Source organism: Erythrolamprus reginae, chromosome 1, assembly GCF_031021105.1.
Source record: "Erythrolamprus reginae isolate rEryReg1 chromosome 1, rEryReg1.hap1, whole genome shotgun sequence".
Taxonomy (NCBI): Eukaryota; Metazoa; Chordata; class Lepidosauria; order Squamata; family Dipsadidae; genus Erythrolamprus; species Erythrolamprus reginae.
Window position 1 is genome coordinate 200,756,865 of NC_091950.1, and position 20,127 is coordinate 200,776,991.

At 46.4% G+C, this 20,127-nt stretch overlaps 1 protein-coding gene across 3 annotated transcripts in view; it reads left to right on the forward strand.

Annotated features, from left to right (window-relative positions):
• GULP1 (GULP PTB domain containing engulfment adaptor 1) overlaps positions 1 to 20,127 on the forward strand; it is a 159,834-nt gene that overhangs the window by 85,875 nt on the left and 53,832 nt on the right. Inside the window, exon 4 of one of the 3 annotated variants that reach the window (XM_070731918.1) lies at positions 19,618 to 19,662. The exons of the other annotated variants lie outside the window; for them this stretch is intronic. Within the exon in view, the coding sequence (XP_070588019.1) occupies positions 19,656 to 19,662 (7 nt within the window). The 5' untranslated portion in view covers positions 19,618 to 19,655. The remainder of the gene's footprint in view (positions 1 to 19,617; positions 19,663 to 20,127) is intronic. 3 annotated transcript variants of the gene reach the window in all.

The window sequence follows — 20,127 nt, forward strand, 5'->3', positions numbered from 1 at the left end:
CGGCCCTCTGGAATCAACTCCCCCCAGAGGTTAGAACGGCCCCCACCCTCCTTGTCTTTCGCAAATTACTCAAGACCCCCCCATATCGCCAGGCATGGGGGAACTAAGAACACTTCTTTTCCCAGGGGGATAAGTTTAGAAATGAAGATAAGAAGCCTATTCAAGAGTAATTAACTTATTTATTTACTAAAGCCTTTAGGCCCATGATGGCAAACCTATGGCACCCATGTCATAGGTGGTGCATGGAGCCACATCGGAGGGCATGCGAGACATTGCCCTGTGTCAGCTCCAGCATGCATGCACATGCTGGCCACCTGATTTTCAGACTTGGGAAATGCTATTTCGCCCTCCAGATATTTCAGGGAAGCTTCCCCGAAGCCCCAGAGGCAAAAAGAAAAATTGCCCAACAGGTAAACTGGAAGTTCGGAAAAACATACTTCTGGTTTCCCGTTGTGCTGTTTTTGCACTCCAGAGGGTTTAGGGAAGCTTCCTGAAGCCCCAGAATGCAAAAAAAAAAAGCAGAAGTGCGTTTTCCAAACTTCTAGTTTGCCCATTTGTGCATTTTTTTTCACATACCAGGATCAGGTAAAGCCTGTGCACATGCCTGGAGTACAACGCGGGCGCTGCATATACCTGGGAGTGAAGGAAGGGGTGTATGCATGCTAGCACACCCAAACCAAAGCCATCACTGCTATAGGCTATTAGAGATAGCTTACTAAAGCCTATAGCAGTGATGGTGAACCTTTTTTTCCTCAGGTGCCAAAAGCACGTGTGCACACACTATTGTGCCTGTGCGAGAGCGCTCACAATTCAATGCCCTGTGCCCCCTTGCACATGTATGTGTGATCCCTCTGTCCTGCCCTGTGCATTCATGCATGATCCATCCCGTTCACACGTTTCTCAACTTTGGGTGGGCCTGGTAGGCCCATTTTTTACCATCCCTAGGCTCCAGAGGCATTCTTGGAGCCTGGAGAGGGCAAAAATTACTTCCCCACCCCCCCGGAGGTCCTCTGGAGGCTGAAAATGCCTTCCCAGAACCTCTGCACAAGCCGAAAATCAGCTAGCCAGCACACACATGCGCACTGTGCATTACTTACGGCAACGGCCCATGTGGTGGCAGATATGGATCTGCGTGCCATCTGTGGCACATGGGCCATAGGTTCGCCATCACTGGCCTATATGTTATTGGAGATAGCTTACAGAGAGTAATAATTGGGATTAAAACAGCAATCCAAAGGGAAAACAAATTGAAATACAAAAGAAAGAAGATAAATATAAAAGTCACCAGGAAATAAAAATATTTTTAAACCAATTCCTTTACAACAATTTTCTGTGCTAATAGTCCTGCTTCTTCTTAAGGGAAAACTGTTCAATGCCATGTGGTAGACTTCTTCTACAGTGGCAAGCCTTTATATACAATGCCAGTAGCACTGGAATGTCCTCTATCCTGTAATTAATTTAACTATCATTTGTGGAAAGGGAGTCCCTTTTTATCCATGCCCTTCTGATCATTCATTTATGAAAGAAAGTACTATTGGCACTGTGGATGGAGTCTATTTAAAAGAAAGTCCTAAATATTGTTTGATCTTGTTGGAGGAGACAAGCCAAAGGAGATGGGAAACAATTGTACTGACCATTTTTATAAAAAATGAATTCATGGTTGAAGAATCCAAATGCTATATGTGAAATATAATTAAGGTTGTTGTCAACATTTTGATACTATTCTTTTCTGACTCCCTCCCACCTATCCTTTGCCTTGCCAGTTTTTATATCTGTGGAAAGATGAAAACTTGGAAAGATGTCTGGCTTCCTGATTTAAAATGGTACTGGGATTCATATATCATACTGTAATATTGTTTCTTTGTGTCTCCTTTTTTCTGGGACTAGCTGTTATAATTTAGTGTAATATGCAAATCATTGTGACTCATTCCAACAACTCTGGTCAAAAAGGCTTGGTATTAGATGTGAACTTAGCCACTGTTTTGCTGCATGGGATAATTTATGGGACATTTGAAGTAGATCCAATATAGCTGTGAAAAACCCACAAATCTTTTGGAACAGAGATAAATTCAAGATTTAGAATTTGAATGAATATGATGCACCGTTGTGAAAGATAAACAGGTCTTGTGCCCTGTTTATTCTTGTCTTCTTTTCTTAGTCTCTGACATATTTGTCTGACTCTCATTATCACCTTCAATGTCATAGACTTTCCAAGAAAGGATATCATTATTTTAGACAATGGGATGCTATGTTATTTGAGTGATCAATGGGATGCAGCTCTACCATACCTAACCTACCTTGCCTTATTTCACCTTATTTTACTTTATTTTTACCTACTTAGTTTCAAAGCTGACTAATGCCAAATGTTGTATGTAGCCACAGAAGGGTCTGCTTGAGATTTTTAAATCTCAAAAGTTTGCTAGGTGTTTTATATATAACATCCTTCAAATTCTGCATAGAAGATAATTTGCATGACTAATTCATTTATCCGCAAAGAGAAGGAATTAATTTGGATCTCATCAGTAAGTATTTTTACGTATGAATTCGTCCATCACCCCATATTTAATTTTGCCAGTTCAAGCTTTTGAGTCTATGATAGTTTGTTACACATACAGATGTCTTTAAAAATCTGACTGTAGCACTAAACAACTAGATGAGCAAGGAATCTAATAAGCAGTTGCCAGTGCTTAAATTAACAACATTTTGTCATTTTAATAACCTGCCACATAAATCCATTTACAAAAGCTAGCCTTCTGTAAAAGAAGCAGATACCTGCACATGGAAGATAAGGCTTTTAGAGCCTTCCCAAAGGTTGAGCACGGGTCTCTCTAAAGTGAATGTATTGCTGGAAATGCCCACGGAAAGCACTTCCCTGCAAATTGTTTTTAATTGGTGAAGTTGCCCATGCATACGTTGAATTCCCTCTTTCATAAAATTTGTGAAGTTTTACTTCTTTGCTGATAGTGCCATTAAAATACATTATGAAAAATGCCATGGCTACCATATGCCTCAGTGCTTTAAAATTATTAGTAAACTAGAAAAAAATCAAATAATAAACCATTAAGGGAATTTGATGTTCCTGAAGATATTTTCACTGTGCCTTAGGCTTAAAATAACCAGTAGGAAGTTGAATATAGAGTTGCTCAGTCATCTAGACCAGTGATTTTCAACCTTTTTTGAGCCGCGGCACATTTTTTACATTTTAAAATCCTGGGGCACACCACCAACCAAAATGACACAAAATGACACCCTAAGACACTCTCCTCTCTTTTTTTTTCCCATCCGTCTCCTCCCCACCCTTGTGTTTGTATACACACTCTTGAATCATTTCCAAAAACAGGTGAGAGCTGGGGGGTTTTCTCTCTCTTATTCTTTGGGTGCTTTTTATCATATGCTTTAAATCAAGAGTCACTTCTCTCTCTTTTGTTTCTCTCTCTTTCCTCTCATTCTCTGTCTCAATCATTTTCTCATTTCTCTTTTTTCCTCCCCTTTTTGCTCATTTCTCTCTCTCTTGCTTTCTCTGTTTCTCTCTTTTCTCTCTCTCTTTCTTTCTCTCTCTCTCTCTCTCTCTCTTTCTTTCTCTCTCTCTCTCTCTCACTCTCATGCTCTCTCTCTCTCTCTCTCTCAGCAAATAGTTGCGAGACCAGAACCTGAGCTTCCTTCTTCACGGCACACCTGACCATGTTTCGCGGCACACTAGTGTGCCACGGCACATTGGTTGAAAAACACTGATCTAGACATCTAGACTTTTAGTTATCCAATTTGGGATGAAACTCCTTTGAATATGTGGTATGGAAGTATGAACAAATTTCCAGAGAAAAATTGCAGATTACAGGAACCATTACCACTATTCAGATAATGCTGACAGCAACAGATAAACCTCCAAATGCTTCAACAACCCTCTAAAACAGGGGTGGGCAATTAATTTTACCATAGGGCCGCATGAGAAATTAGGATGGTTTTAGAGGGCCAGACTAATATAATTAACTCAGTTCTACCCAATTCTGTATATTATTGGTTAGAACTGAGTTAATTATATTATAATTATAAATTATAATTATAAATTATATTATATTACATATTATATATATTATATATAATTATATATTATATATTATATCTTGAACACCCAGTTCTTATCTAGAAAAGTTATATATTATATTATATAATATAATTATAAATTAATTGCCCACCCCTGGTATATAGTATACATATGCTGGTAACAGATGCTAAATGCAAAAAGCTGAAATCATTTGGTCATTATCACTTCCCTATAATTCCAAATTATGAAACATTATGATCCTGGAAAGTTCCTTTATCCAATTTTAAGTTAATAATTCATCCAATTCATATAATGCTACCTGATTATTTCATTTTTTTAAAAAAAATCCTAAAGTTGTCTAGTTTCTTTCTACTTCTATTTTTATCTATCAAGGAACTTGTTTGCTTTCCATAAAAGGGGAGAGAGATTAATATTTAATAGTTTTATATTTCCAGAGTAATACAATTTCTCCTTCCTTCCTCCCTCCCTCCATTTCTCTGTCCTCCCTCCCTCCTTCCCTTCTCTCCTTCCTTCCTCCCTCCCTCCCTTCCCTCCTTTGCTTCTCTCTTTCCTTCCTTCCTCCCTCCCTCCCTTCCTTCCCTCCATTCTCAGTCTTCCAATTCTCTCCCTGCTCCCCAACCTGATGTCCCACCACTGGGGGTGGGAGAGACTCTGCCGTGAATTCCCAAAAAAGGTTAAGTCAACTTACAGGAAAGGTGGAGAGGGTGAGGTGAGGAAAGAGCTCCGGTGTAGGCAGCGGCATCAGCCGAGCAACAGGCATGACATGACTGTCGCTTTTTCACTTTTTGCTTCTGCGTGCAGGTGGCGAGGCCATCCAACTCTACCACACAGCTTTTGGAAACGCTGCGCGGCTTTTGGTTTTTGCCTGCGCACACATGCGCACGCGCACAGGTTGGACTGACCTCCATGGGCCAGTCACAGACAGCGGTTGGGCCGCATCTTGCCCAGATCTGCTCTAAAAGGATACAAAGACCAGTTGTCTGCAAGGAATATAAATCTTTCCATTTCCCACTAGGGCCCGTCGGCCGCCTCCAGGCCGGCGGCGGTTGCGGCGGCGCGAGGAGCACTGTAGGACGCCGGCAATCCTGGTGGCAGAGAGGGGGAGCGGGGCGGTGAGGGGGCGTGCAGCGAGGAGGCGCCCCCTCCCGCTCCCCATGGTCATGCCCCGCGTCGGTGCGGGGCATGACGTCTTCCGGGTGTGAGCGAGCGGCTTCCCCTGTTTAAAAGGGGGCAGGGGGCTGCTCGCCTCCCAGTTTGTTGCGCTGCCGCCAGCATGGCCTGGCTGGCAGCGGAAGATGTAGCGTACCCCACGTGGCTGGGCTCCGCGGCGGAGATCGCCGGCCTCTCGGTCGGGCCGGCAGGGAGCGGATCGGAGTCCACATGGCTGGGCTCCGCGACGGGGACCACCGGCCTCACGGTCGGGCCGGCGGGGAACAGATCGGAGTCCACTTGGCTGGGCTCCTCGACGGGGACCGCCGGCCTCTCGGTCAGGCCGGTAGGGAGCAGATCGGAGTCCACATGGCTGGGCTCCGCGGCGGAGACTGCCAGCCGGCCTGCTGGGCCGGTGGGGGATGGAGCAGAGCCTGCGTGGCTGGGGTCTACGACGGAGACTGCCGGCCTGCCTGGTGGGTCGGCGGGGGAGGACAGCGGAGACCGCATGGCTGGGCTCCGCGACAGAGACCACCGGCCACCCGATCGGGCCGGATGAGAAGAGGGGCGGAGCCCACATTAATGGGCTCTACGATGGCTGCCTACCGGGCTGGTAAGGAGGGGAACGGAGCACACATGGCTGGGCTCCGCAACGGAGACCGCCGGCCTGCCTAGCGGGCCGGAGGGGAGGGGAGCAGAGCCCACATGGCGACAGTGACCGCCAGCCCGCAAACCGGGGCCATGGGGAGAGGAGCGGAGCCCAAGTGGCTTGGCTCCGCGACCAAGACCGACGGCCTGCAGATCAGGCCGGCGGGAAGTGGAGCAGTGCAGAGCCCACGGGGCAGAGCTCCTCGGGGCAACCCGTGGCCTGAGGGTTGGGCCTGCCCTCAAACCAGGGGAGGACAGGCAGAGTTCACGAGGCTGGGGCAATGTGGCAGTGAGCCGGGGGGGCTTGCTGTTGGGGTGCAGGCGACGGTCTAGGAGGTTCCCACGCGACCGGACAAAGCAGCTGGGGCCAAAGGCCGTATGATCGGGACAACGGGGTGAAGGGATGGAGCCCACATGGCATGGTGGCGGCTTTGTTATAACGGCGTGCAAAGTTGAATGGGTGCCTGAGGGCTTTTTGTGGCTGAGCCAACAGCTTGCAGGGTGAGTCTGGGGGGTGAAGCGGTGAAAGGGAGGGCCCCTGGGGGAGGGGCGATATCAATGAATGTTGTAGTCAGGTCCATTAAACCTGGGATGCGGTAGATTGAGGATTTAATTTATTGGGAGCAATAGGTTTGGAACGTGCGAGCATGCAGCGCAGGCGTTGACTAAAATTCGTTCAATTTATTTCAGCCTGTTTGGTGGGATGGTTTCGTTTAGTAAAAGTAAGATAATAAGTAAGTAGATAAATAAATAAATAAATGAATAAATAAATAAAAAAGGAGACTTAATTGAGGGGCTGTGTTCGAATGGCGTGTGGAGGTAGTGAGAGAGTTTATCAATTATTTAGTTATTATTTAGTGGATTTTCCTTGGGTTAGGATGATAGAACTGGGTGAGTGGGAAAGGTATGATTCGAAGCAATGTATTTATTCGAGCCTGAACACTTGAAGGGCTAATCTTAGGCTGCATGAATTGCAAGGGTGATGTTTTTGATTTCTGTAAGGGACTTGGTTGGGTATAAGCTACCATAATAAATGAATATATAGGAAATGACTTTGGGAATTGGCCGGAAGGTCTAACGGTGTAGGCTTGTAGTCAAGGGAATAAAGGGCATTGATTGAAGCGTTTTTTATTCTCTTAAGTTGGTATGGCGGAAGGGTTGACGGCGGTGTTTAAGGACGGAATGGGTTGAAGCTACTTCAGTTAGCATATTCAGACGGAGCGGGTTTGGAATTCAAGAATCAAAGCCGGTCAGATATTTTAGGCCAACCTAATTTGGCTTATATCAATCATTCAGGGTTAACCCTATTTGATTGATGAAACTGTATCAGCGTGAATGGACAGAGGCGAGCTGGTTATTGGGGGCAGCGTACAGGAAAGGATCGAGCTATTACCACGGCTTAATAAGTCCAACAGGGGCTTTATCGGAGGGATCGTTTTCCACTATGACGGTGAGCCTCCTATGGTGTTACAAGACTAGCCTGGGCCGGGCCGGTCGGGGACAGCGAGGCATTGTGCTGCAGCACCAGCTCTTAGGCAGTCCTTGACATGCGGGGCAGGATGCGCAGCAGGTGAAGCACCTGGTCTTTATTGTTATAGTGTCAGGGTCCAAGAGGGATCGGGGGTCTCCAGGATCACACCACTCAGGTTGGTTTCAGTTTGCCATGGGTTCAGAGCAGTTCATTTCATGAAGCTCGGGCGGCGATTCGTTGGGGACGCTAGTTTACTGTGCTTTGTTTACTGGAATGTCTCAATTTTGTGAGTCCACAGGTGCAGGCACACGTCATCCTCATCGACAGCGGTAGATGGCGCTAGGTGCCGGGACAGTCCTCGGAGGAGGGCTGATATGGTCATCGCAGCCGAAGTCAACGTGCAGTGAGCACCAGGGGGGGCTTTACCTCCATTTCTTGCAGTGGTCAGAGGCGGGCCAACGCTTGAGGGGCCCTGGCCAGGGGTGGGCCAAGGGGCACTTCCCAGGGCTTACGTACGCACAAGCACTTTACTTCGCAACATTGCACACATCGGGGCGTGTGAAGGCCTGTATGCAGGGGGAGGCAGGCGGAAGCTGGCCAATGGCGGGGGCACAGGAGTAAGCCTGGTGACCATTCATTTCTGATCTGGGTGGCATTTTCCCGCCCAATTAGGGCAGGCACCCGTACGGCTCCGGTACAGCCCCCCCATCCTCTGCCCCACAGGGGGGAGGGGGGAGGGGTTTTTGGTCGGCCTTCCATTCTTGGCTCTATTAGGGAGGTGGTGGTACATCCGGCCATTTCACGGGATACCAGGTAACTGGCAGTCACATAGTCTCGCCCTCAGTTAGCGAGGGTGTTCACGGGGGTCAGCTCCATGACTAATCAGGTTTACTCGCCCCCTCCCCATATTATTTATGACTCGCAAGAGGGGGCCCCCTCCCCACCTTCTGTCCCGGCTTCACTTCCTCGTGCTCTGTTTCGGGTACTCCCCCATTGGGAGCCCCCCCCTTATGAGAGGGACATTGTAAGGGCAGGCATTGGCGAATGAACAGGGATTGGCGACAGGGGGGGAAAGGGAGTGCAGGGAGTTTGAGGTTAGCGTCACCCGGAGAGTGGGAGACAGCTGGCCGAGATTAGTTAGATGTCTCGGGGTGCAATATTTTAGGTTATAAGGAGGCAAGCCACCACAATGGGAAATAGCGGGTCCCCCAAGAGATGCAGCCGGCAATTAGGGTGCGGGCTGGAGGGGATGTCTTGGGGCCCCCGGAGGACCTGGAGGTGTAGAGAGGGCCCCATATGTGAGGCGGCAGGGAGGGGGAGGTGACGGGAACCCCCCCTTTCCCTCCCGGGAAGCAAAAGCTGTTATCCTGGCTTGGTGAATGAGGGCGATAGAAGTGGCTGATAACTGGCTGCTCAGTGATGTGCCCCCTCGTACACTGGGGCGGCTCCACGGGGGGACCCCTATGCTCTAGCGAGCCGTGGTCACAGAATAAGGGGGGAAACCCCCCTCCAGTGTGGCATCCCCCACACATTGGAACGGGGTGCGAGTGGCCCTATTGGGAGGTCACCGTTGGCGGGCTCGAAAGAGGCAGGGGGGTGACACCCCTCGAGGTAGGCACAAACTGGCGGACCTCAGTTGAGGGCAGCAGGTGTCCCACGGGGAGCGAGCGGACAACGACTAGGTACCCGGACTTACACCGGCAGCCCTCCATGGAGAGCACTGGGTGGCCCAAGGTGGGCTTGCGGACAAGGACGAAAGGTGCATAGCGGCGACCCCCAGTGGGTAACGCTGGGTGGCCCACGGCGGGCGAGCGGACAAGGTCAAAGTGTCGTAGGGGCGGCCCTCTCTGGGGTAGCGCCGGGAGGCCCAAGGTGGGCGAGCAGACATGGTCAACGTGATAAGGTTGATATGCAGTAGGGGCGGCCCTCATTGGGTAGCGCCTAGAGGCCCAAGGTGGGTGAGCGGACAAGGTTGAAGTGTCGTAGGGGCGGCCCTCAGTGGGTAGCGACAGGAGACCCAAGGTGGGCAAGCGGACAAGGTTGACATGCCGTACGGGCGGCCCTCAGTGGGTAGCGCCGGGAGGCCCAAGGTGGGCGAGCGGACAAGGTCGACATGCCATAGGGGCAGCCCTCAGTGGGTAGTGCCGGGAGGCCCAAGGTGGGCGAACGGACAAGGCTAAATGCTGGTTAGTGGCGGCCCTCAATGGGTAACGCCGCTTCGCCCAGGGTGTGGGTGAGTGGAGAGGACGGAGTTGTGGTGGCGCGGAGCTCAAGTGAGAGCACCATGTGGCCCAAGGCGGGCAAGCAGTCAATGAAGGGAGTAGTCAGCTGGCACTGCTGAGTTGGGAGCCCACGGATCGGACGTGGGTCCCAATAAGGGGTTTTTTTATGGGTCAAGGAAGGGTTGCAGGAGCACCCTTACTGGGGGGCTGCCAGCCCTGTTGGGGGCGCAGCACATATCCTGTCGGCCCTGCAGAGGTCCCCACCCCGTTGGGGCGGGGGGGAGCTGGGGATGCTCACTTAAGTTTCTCATCCCCAGCAGTGGCGGTAAAGGGCGGAAAAATGGGGAATTCAGCAACTGTGTGATCTTCTTTGGGTACCTTTTGGAAGGTAAACGGCCACTCCCCGACATGGCTACAGGGCTCGGCCGGCTCAGTTATGGAGGGGAGACACCATCGGGGCTCACCCACCACATGCCCAGAGTCAAGTATATGGGTGGGGGAGCCTCCCCACATGCAAGGGCGTGGCAGGGAGCAAATGGGGGAGGTCAAGTTCAAGTTTAAGTTCAAGTTCAAGTGGACCTCCCCCTTTTGCTCAGCAGGAGGCTTCGCCCAGAGTTGCCAAGAAATTTTGATTGACGTTTCCGCCCTCTTGGTCTTACCTCTGCAGGTCCTGTTTGGTTATAATAAATGTGACCCATTTTATAACCCATTTCTGTGTCCGTGTGCTTACTCTGTGTCCGCCGCAAGGGCCCGTCAGCCGCCTCCAGGCCGGCGGCGGTTGCGGCAGCGCGAGGAGCACTGTAGGACACCGGCAATCCTGGCGGCAGGGAGGGGGAGCGGGGCAGCGAGGGGGCATGCAGCGAGGAGGCGCCCCCTCCCGCTCCCCTGGCCCCAGTATGCCCCGCGTCGGCGCGGGGCATGACGTCTTCCGGGTGTGAGCAAGCAGCTTCCCCTGTTTAAAAGGGGGCAGGGGGCCACTCGCCTCCCAGTTTGTTGCGCTGCCGCCAGCATGGCCTGGCTGGCACCCACCCACCCTCCCTCTACGTAGCGTGATCAAGAGGTCGCCATAGGGGGCCAAGTAGGAATTTTTGGCGGCTGTAACGCTTTTAGTTTGGCCGTATTTTTTGCCTACTCCACACTACGGGAGCGGGGACCCGGACAGGGGGTGTCCAGCATACTTTACTTTTCAATCAGGCTAATTCGGCAATCTATTGGGCATTTGATTTCCTTGTCCCTATGGTCACGGGGAAGCGGTAAAGGGCGGAAAAATGGGGAATTCAGCAACTGTGTGATCTTCTTTGGGTACCTTTTGGAAGGTAAACGGCCACTCCCCGACATGGCTACAGGGCTCGGCCGGCTCAGTTATGGAGGGGAGACGCCATCGGGGCTCACCCACCGCATGCCCAGAGTCGAGTATATGGGTGGGGGAGCCTCCCCACACGCAAGGGCGTGGCAGGGAGCAAATGGGGGAGGTCAAGTTCAAGTTTAAGTTCAAGTTCAAGTGGACCTCCCCCTTTTGCTCAGCAGGAGGCTTTGCCCAGAGTTGCCAAGAAATTTTGATTGACGTTTCCGCCTTCTTGGTCTTACCTCTGCAGGTCCTGTTTGGTTATAATAAATGTGACCCATTTTATAACCCATTTCTGTGTCCGTGTGCTTACTCCATGTCCACCGCAATCCAGTCAGAGCTGAAGAAATTTCTTGGATGCGAAGCAAAACATCTTCAAAGAAAAAACAAAGTATTGTTGCCTCCTGAAAAAACACCTTTAGGACTAAGAAATTGAATTTTTTCCACTTTTTACAAATGGAAATGTTTCAGTTGTTTTTAAAGTTAGCAGTAAAATAGCAAGTCACAGTCACCTGATAGCTTCCTTTATGAATGCAGCAGAAGTGAAGTTGCAAATTCATCATGGTCACACAATGTTTTGCTAAGTGACTGCATCACTGAGGGAAAGAGCTGCCAGTCGTACTTGTAGTCCTTAGGTGAGGGGTATTTGTACAAAAGTTCAAATATTTATTTACTTGTTTAATTGTTACAATGGCTTAGTTTCCTGTTCTGGTCAATATATTGAGAAAAAAGAGCTTTTTATCTACTTGTCAAAATCACTACTTATCAAGATGGAGAGATTGGGTGACATTTTGGAATGCAACCTTGATGCAGAAATCACTGTTCCCTGTAAGCTGCGCACGTGCGCATGCGCACATCCCAAAATACCCCCTCATGCACCCTTTTCCAAGGGTGCACAAGGAGCCGGGCATTGGAGTTGGGGGCGGGGAGCAACGAAAGTGCGGAGGTGCCCCACATGCTCCCCATCCCCCTGCCAGCCTGCGGGGGCGGGGAGGCGCCGGCAGTAGACATGGGTGGAAGGAAATGGAGCCGCGGCCGCCCCCGCCTTCCCAGGGAACCTCCGGACCCCTTGCGCCCCTGGCCTCTCGCCGCTGCCCCTGCCCCCCCGATCTGCCCCCTCTCTGGCTTTCTCTGCCTCCCACCTTGGGGTGCGACTTCTCCCGCGGCAGTGGCGGCTGTGGCTTCTCCTCATCATCATCCGTGCTCCCAGCCATGGGGCTGCTAGAGGGTTTTCTCCGCGCGCTTCAGGAATGCCTGCCCCACCCCTCTCACAGCCCATTTGCTGGGAGCACTTTCATCCTGAGCTTTCAGCAAGGGGGCTGCAGTAGAGGCAGGGCAAGCGTTCCCAAAGCGCTCAGAGAAAGCGCTCTTGCAGCACCCTCGCTGAGAGAGATAGAGCAACAGACAGAGCAAGATGGAAAGAGAGAGGGAGAGAGAAAGTAAGTGAGAAAGAGAGAGAGAGAGAAAGAGGGGGGGAGAGAGAGAGATAGCAAGAGAGAGAACAAGAGAGAGAAAAAAGCAAGAGAGATAGAAAGAGTGAGAGAGAAAGAAAGCAATAGAGAGAGAGAGAAAGAAAATGAGAGAAAGAGTGAGACAGAGAGAAAGAGAGAGAGAGCAACAGACAGAGCGAGATAGAAAGAGAGGGAGAGAGAAAGTGAGAAAAAGAGAGAGCGAGCAAGAGGTGGAGAGAGAAAGAGAGAAATGACTCTTGATTTAAAGCATATGGTAAAAAGCACCCAAATAATAACAGGGGGGAAAAACCCAGCCTTGTGTGTGTGTGTGTGTGTGTGTGTGTGTGTGTGTGTGTGAACTCTTGAAACATTTCCAATAGCCCTCACCTGTTATTGGAAATGGTTCAAGAGTTCACATACACACACACACACAAGGGGGGAGGAGACAGGGATGGAAAAAGAGGAGAAGATAGTAATAATAGTAATAGATTTTGGTTTTGTTTTATTATTAATTTCTTTTAATAAAAAAGAAGGGATTTTTTTTCTTATTTATTTATTTATTTATTCATTCATTCATTCATTCATTTATTTATTTATTTATTTATACAACACTATACTTTTCCGCCCACACCGAAAAAGAAATTAAAGGGAACATTAGCAGAAATTATTTATAATCTGGAACAAGGGTCCCAAAACTTGGCAAATTTAAGGCTTGTGGACTTCAAATCCTAGCATTCTCAAGCCAACCATGTTTGAAGACCTCTGATCTGGAATATTAATTCAGGTTGCTGTTGGAAACTCTGAACTACTTTGAAAGTCTGTATATGTGTGTCCAATTTTATGCATTATTTCCTTATATAAATTACATTATTTTATAAATTCTATTTAAAAAATTGGTACCTTTTTATTTATGCCATTGAAATTCCTATAAAAATAGGGAATGGTTTATTTTCATGGTTTATGATTTTAAGTACATAGTGAAGAGAGGAATACTATTTCCCCATAGCATAGAATAATATTTAAATAATTATTAGATAAGCAATAATGATTTATTGAATAACATTAAGATGTAGTACAAACCAGGGGTGAGTTCCACATACTTTCACCACTGGTTCACATTATGAAGTTTTGTGCACTTGCGGGCATCCCTTCGTGCTATTCTGCTTCCGTGCATGATCAGTAGCTATAATCAGCCTGAAACACAGTTGAGAAGCTGATCATCTGTGCTTCAGGTGAAGGAATAAAGGTAAGTATAAACCTGGGGAAGGGCAGGAAGGCCCTTTTTCAAGCAGCAGCAGAGGAAAAACTTCCAAACAGTAAAAAATTCAGAACTAATGCCTCCAAAAAAGATGGCAGCACCCATGGACAGGCACTGACCGAATCAGATTTGTGACGCCATCATGATGTCACCAGCAAGTTGCTACCAGTTCTAGTGATCTGGTCCAAACTGGGAGGAATCCACCTTGGTACAAACCACAAGCACAAACTATAGGAAGTACTCAACTTACAACCATATTTCAGCTAAGAATATGACCAGACTCACCTTTATGACCGTTCTTAGAATGTCATTAAACAAATCATATAGTCGAAAGTCCAAATGAAGCTTATCCAATAGATACTTGTGGCAAAAGATATTGCAAAACATAATTGTGTGTGGAACTGGTTTTAAATAGTATGTGCTTATTGTCAAGAGCCTGAACTGTAATCATGTTACTGTGGGAGTGATGGGATAGTCATAAGTAATTTTTTTTAGTCCTCTAAGTCAGGGGTCCCCAACCACCGGGCCGCGGACCAGTACCGGGCCGCGGGGCATGTTGCACCGGTCCGTGGAGTCAGCAGCTGCCGGCCCTCATGCCGCCACCCCCTCCCTCCAGCGCTTCGCCTCCCGCCGGGCAAGAGGCCTCAGGAGGCAGGTTCTGCCGGCCACAGGACGATGGACGGGACAGAGGGGCAGGAAGGACTGAGAGGCTCAAGCCTCTTTTGGCTTCTGCCGTGGGGCGCTTTTGCGTTTTTGGCTGGGGAGAGGCAGGAGGGCCAGCCTGACCCCTCTCTCCAGCGCTTAGCTCCCGCTGGGCAAGAGGGCTTGGGAGGCAGGTTCTGCCAGCCATAGAGCGATGGCGGTAAAGAGGGGTGGGGAGGACCAGCACCCCCATGCTTAATCCCGCCCCCAACCACACCCCTTTCCGCTCCCACCGGGCCATAGAAAAATTGTCTTGCTGAAACTGGTCCCTGGTGGAAAAAACGTTGGGGACCACTGCTCTAAGTAATCGTTTGTAAGTTGAGGATAACCTGTATACAAATTATCTGATAAATAAACTTAGCCAAAATTGGCTAACTATAATGGATGAAATATAACTATATATAACTATATGGGCAAAGTTCCACAGGATATTGTATGTTTTCACCATAATTTCACCAGCTGGAGGCAATATTTTATAGTACAGTGGTACTTCATGATACGAACTTAATTGGTTCCAGGAGAAGGTTCGTAAGGTGAAAAGTTCGTAAGATAAAACAATGTTTCCCATAGGAATCAATGTAAAAGCAAATAATGCAAATCCTTCAGGAAAAGCAAATACAGTGTTCCCTCGATTTCCGCGGAGGATGTGTTCCGAGACCGCCTGCGAAAGTCGAATTTCCGCGAAGTAGAGATGCGGAAGTAAATAAACTATTTTTGGCTATGAACAGTATCACAAGCCTTCCCTTAACACTTTAAACTCATAAATTACAATTTTCCATTCCCTTAGCAACCATTTAGATTATTACTCACCATGTTTATTAAAAGTTTATTTAAAAAAATGTTTTTTAAAGGCAGACAAAAGTTTGGCAATGACATATGACGTGATCGGGCAGGAAAAACCGTGGTATAGGGGGGAAAACCGCAAAGTATTTTTTAATTAATATTTTTGAAAAACTGTGGTATAGACGTTCCACGAAGTTTGAACCCACGAAAACCGAGGGAACACTGTAATGCAAATCCTTCAGGAAAATCCCAAACTTTAGAAGGGAGGCGAACAGAGGGCTGGGAGGAGCAGCTAAAGGGGGTGGGTGGAAGAAGCAAGGCTAGGCTAAAGGGTGAGTGGGAAGGAAGAAAGGCAAGGAGGGCGCCCCTCCCTTTTCTTTCTTCAAAAGACACTCTTTCAGTGCCTGCAAGCACGCTGTTCTCCTAGTTTTTAAAGTGCAGTTTTTTCCCCTCCAAGCCACCCCTCCCTTTTCTTTCTTCAAAAGACACCCTTTCATTGCCTGCAAGCACGCTGTTCTCCTAGTTTTTAAAATGCAGTTTTTTCCCCTCCAAGCCACCCCTCCCTTTTCTTTCTTCAAAAGACACCCTTTCAGTGCCTGCAAGCACGCTGTTCTCCTAGTTTTTAAAATGCAGTTTTTCCCCCCTCCAAGCCGCCCCTCCGTTTTCTTTCTTCAAAAAAGGGGGGGGGAAAGAAACCCCTTCATCCCAGCAGCAGCGGCTTGGGTTCGTAAGGTGAAAATAGTTCGGAAGAAGAGGCAAAAAAATCTTAAACACCAGGTTCGTATCTTGAAAAGTTCATTAGAAGAGGTGTTCGTAAGATGAGGTACCACTGTAGTTTTGATTCTTAATTATCTTAGAATTGTTACACTAGGGTTGCATTGTACCAGAGATCTTTACCAAAGCATACTTAAGGGCTTTTGTTTGTTTGTTTGTTTGTTTGTTTGTTTGTTTGTTTGTTTGTTTTGCAGATAAACTATAAAGTTTTGTTCTATTCCTTTTCAATACAAGATGAACCATATTTGTATTAAGCTTAAGCAATATTATCAGATTAGGCACAATAGAACAGACCCATACATATACATACAAGAACGTCCCATATATTTATATAAGAATATGAAACACACTAGTTTTAATAAAAATAGCATATTTCATTATAATTGTGACTACATAATTTCCATTTGTAAGCAACTCATTCATAACATTAACATGAGGTCTTTAAGCTGCTGAGTGATTGAAACCATACAATTTATCTTTCCATTGTTTGAGGACAAATCTTTGAGAAGAGTAGCATGGAGAGTTTATTTTCCGTTTTTAGATGTCAATTTCCATTTATAAGATAATAGTTCAAAAGAATGTGGATATTCAAAAATATTAAATTTCATTTCAAAGTTAATTTAATAAAAGTAATTATTCCCTTTCAGAAATCGCAATTCTTTGACATCACAGAGATATTTTAATGAAGCATTTATGCTCATTTCATCTCCAACACAGTGATTATGATTTTTTTGTGCAAAATAATGAAGGGCATTGTCCAAAATACATTACACTGTTGCTGTTGAATGAACCAAAGTATAAGATCTATTGAATTTATTTACATAAATATTAACACAGTTTTCTGTTATTCAGACAAAATGGGGATCTACAATTTTTTGTGCCATTCAGCTTCAAAGATTTTTATATCAAACTGATTTCTCAATAAATGTAATTTATAAATGTAGGCTTTCTTGTCTGAAGATTTAAAAATAGTTTCCAATAATTTAGGTGATTCTGAAACTGATAACATTGTTTATCTGAATACAGATATAACTATGTTACAGTTGTTAACACAGTACTGCCTATAGGTATTGACAGACTATCTGTTACCATAGGAAAAGATAAAACACATTTAGCAGAAGAAAAAAATCAAAATGCAATTTTCCAGATATATCATATTGCAATTTGAAAACCATTGCAACAGTGTTAGAAAATAGAAATACATAGAAATAATGAGAAATATTAAATTAACTTTTAATGACTATAATACAGTGATCCCTCGATTATCGCGAGGGTTCCGTTCCAAGACCCCTCGCAATAATCGATTTTTCGTGATGTAGGGTTGCGGAAGTAAAAACACCATCTGCGCATGCGCGCCCTTTTTTCATGGCCGCGCATGCGCAGATGGTGGAGTTTGCGTGGGTGGCGGGGAAGACCCAGGGAAGGTTCCTTCGGCCGCCCAGCAGCTGATCTGCTCGGCAGCACAGCAGCAGCAAGCAGACGAAGATCGGGGTTTCCCCGCCGCCCACGCAAAGGGGAAACCCCGATTCGGCTCCTCGCTGCTGCCGCGCTGCCAAGCAGATCAGCTGCTGGGCGGCCGAAGGAACCTTCCCTGGGTCTTCCTCGCTGATGCCCCCCGCTCGCCCGCCCGCCCGCTGCCCGCCACCCGCCAGCAAGAGGGGGAGAGATAGAGAAAGAGAGAGAAAGAAAGAAAGAGATGAGAGAGGGAGGAAGAGAGTGTGAGAGAGGAAGAAGCAAGATAGAGAAAAAGAGAGAGAAAGAAAGATGAGAAAGGAAGGAAGAGAGTGACGTCATCGGGTGGGAAAAATCGCGATATAGCGTTTCGCAAAGAACGAGATCACGAAAATCGAGGGATCACTGTATATCTAATCATGTAAAGATTCTGACATCGTGCATGGCAGGGCTAAAAATGTTCTGCTGATTATTTTTGTTTGCACTTTTTTTTTTGCAATGTCCAAAAATAGTCAGCCAGCATTGATGGATTCCAGTTGCTCTGATATCATTTTTCCATTGTGGCAATGTCCTAAGTGATATCTGAAAGATTGCCATGTTCTTTCATTGATCAATAATGGATTTCATTTGTCTAAATCAAAGTAGGCTATCCAAACCAAATTTTTACATTCAAATTATTTAAATCTACTTGAAGACTGGTATGTATGCAGGAGCAGGCTACCATTCCTGGCCCTTCCGGAATGGGCTGTGAGTACTCCCCACTCCCCCCCCCCCTTGCATGTGCGTGAGTGCGATTTCTGGGGGTTTTTTTGCTTCCACACATGTGCAGAAATGGAAAAAACCAGAAATGGGCAAACAAGTAAGTGCCTGCTTGCTGCTGCCCGTCGCCATTTGCCCCACCCCACTACCCACTTGCTGCACTTGCCTCTCACTCTTGGGACAAACTACAGCAGCACAGGCGGTGGGGGGAGCCGACTTGAGAGGCGACCAAGGGGCGAATGGTGGGGAAGGCAATGCTTCCAGCGGGGCAGGGCAGGCGTAGGTCCAGGGAAGCGCTGATGGTGCGTGCATATGTGTGTATGCCCAGCATTGCCACTAGTGCTAACCTACATGCTACATGGCCGCCACAGGAATGGCATTCCCCACCGTTGAGGCTGGGGCCCACCGCTGTATGTATGTAAAGTTATATAATAAAGAATAATGACAAAAATAAGACTGATTGGATCGTACTCATGAATGTTTCATTTTCATGTCATGATTGCCTTAGCTCTGCTAATTCCTTGACAATATGTTTTATATTATTTATTTATGTATTCAATTTGCATGGCCACACATCTCAAACATATGCTTTGAGCGGTTAACAAAGAATAAAGGAATAAATAAACCAGGAAGCCAATAATTTAGACTTGGCTCTGTTAGATGCAGTCATCCATCATTTACACTGACGACTAACCTTCCTGACATTACAGCCTTTCTAGAGAGGTTTTATAAATTGCAGCTATGTACCACTAGAAGATTTAGTGTTAGACTAGGAATATATTCTATTAGAAAACAAGGGAAGACCAATCTACAAAGTAAATCTGTAAATTTTTCCCTATTCTGTATTAAGGGTGGGCAATGAGATCTTGTGCTCTTTTTTAATTTAATATTAATTGCTCACATAACATCAATTCACATTTAAATAATTTATTCATGAAAATGCTTGAATGACATAATACAGTCATAAAAAACTTAATTTTCTACCTTTTGAAGATTTATCTTACAATTGAGATTTAACTTCACTGGATTGTGAAGATAAACCTCAGTTTTAAGATAAATATTTCAAGGGTAGAAAATGGACACTAGATTGTGTCTGTATAGCTTAAAGTGGCATTCAAATGTCTCTAGCTGTTATTGAAATTGCCTTTCCTGTTTGTGAACTGAATTCTTTGTGAGTTTAAAGAGATGCAGTCTCAGTGGTAAAAGCTATCATAACGATAATTTTCAGAGATGATTGCTATTTTCTATTTTTATTTTCAAAAGCCATATCATACAATTAAAAAAATGCAGGACTGGATAGAACTGTGTGTTAACCAAATGCATGTACCATATGTTAATGGTTGAACACAACTTAGTATTTATTATCTGTTGTTTAGAAATTTTTGTCTTTCTTGGTCATAAGAAGCCAGTAAAGATTTGGCAGAATTCTGATTGGACAAGATTAAGAGTCAATCAGTGATACTAGATATATGGAATAGAAATGAAACCCATCTACCACTTTTCCTTCTAATAGTAATAAAGTCTTTCTTCTCTAACCCAGTCAGTTAGGATCCAAAGAGTGTCCGTTGAATACAGGAAATGAAAGGTTGGTTAATATCGGGGTGGGGAATTTGTAGTGTGTGGGACATTTTATTCTATTTTTTATTTTATTTTTTATTCTATTTTTAAATTTACCTATTCTGATTTTATGTATGGTGGGACTGGTCTCTGGGTGTCACACAACTTTCGTTGCCAATGACAATTTGTTGTATTGACAATGACAATAAATTATTATTATTACTATTATATTATCATTGCTTCCCAATCTTTTTTGGCCATGCTCCACCCAAGCATCTCTAAATCCTGATGCCCCCCTCCCCTATGACATATAATTCTTACTATTCAAAAAGTGAACTGCTCACCTGGAGGAAGCCTAAAAGGCCATTCTCTTGGTTTAAACAAGGTTCTAGCTGCCCACATTAAAAATCAAATGGCTTACCTGTGGGGCCCCACATTGGGAACCACTGGTTTATATAAAGTCTCCAGAGCTTGGGTATGACCTTTACTTAAC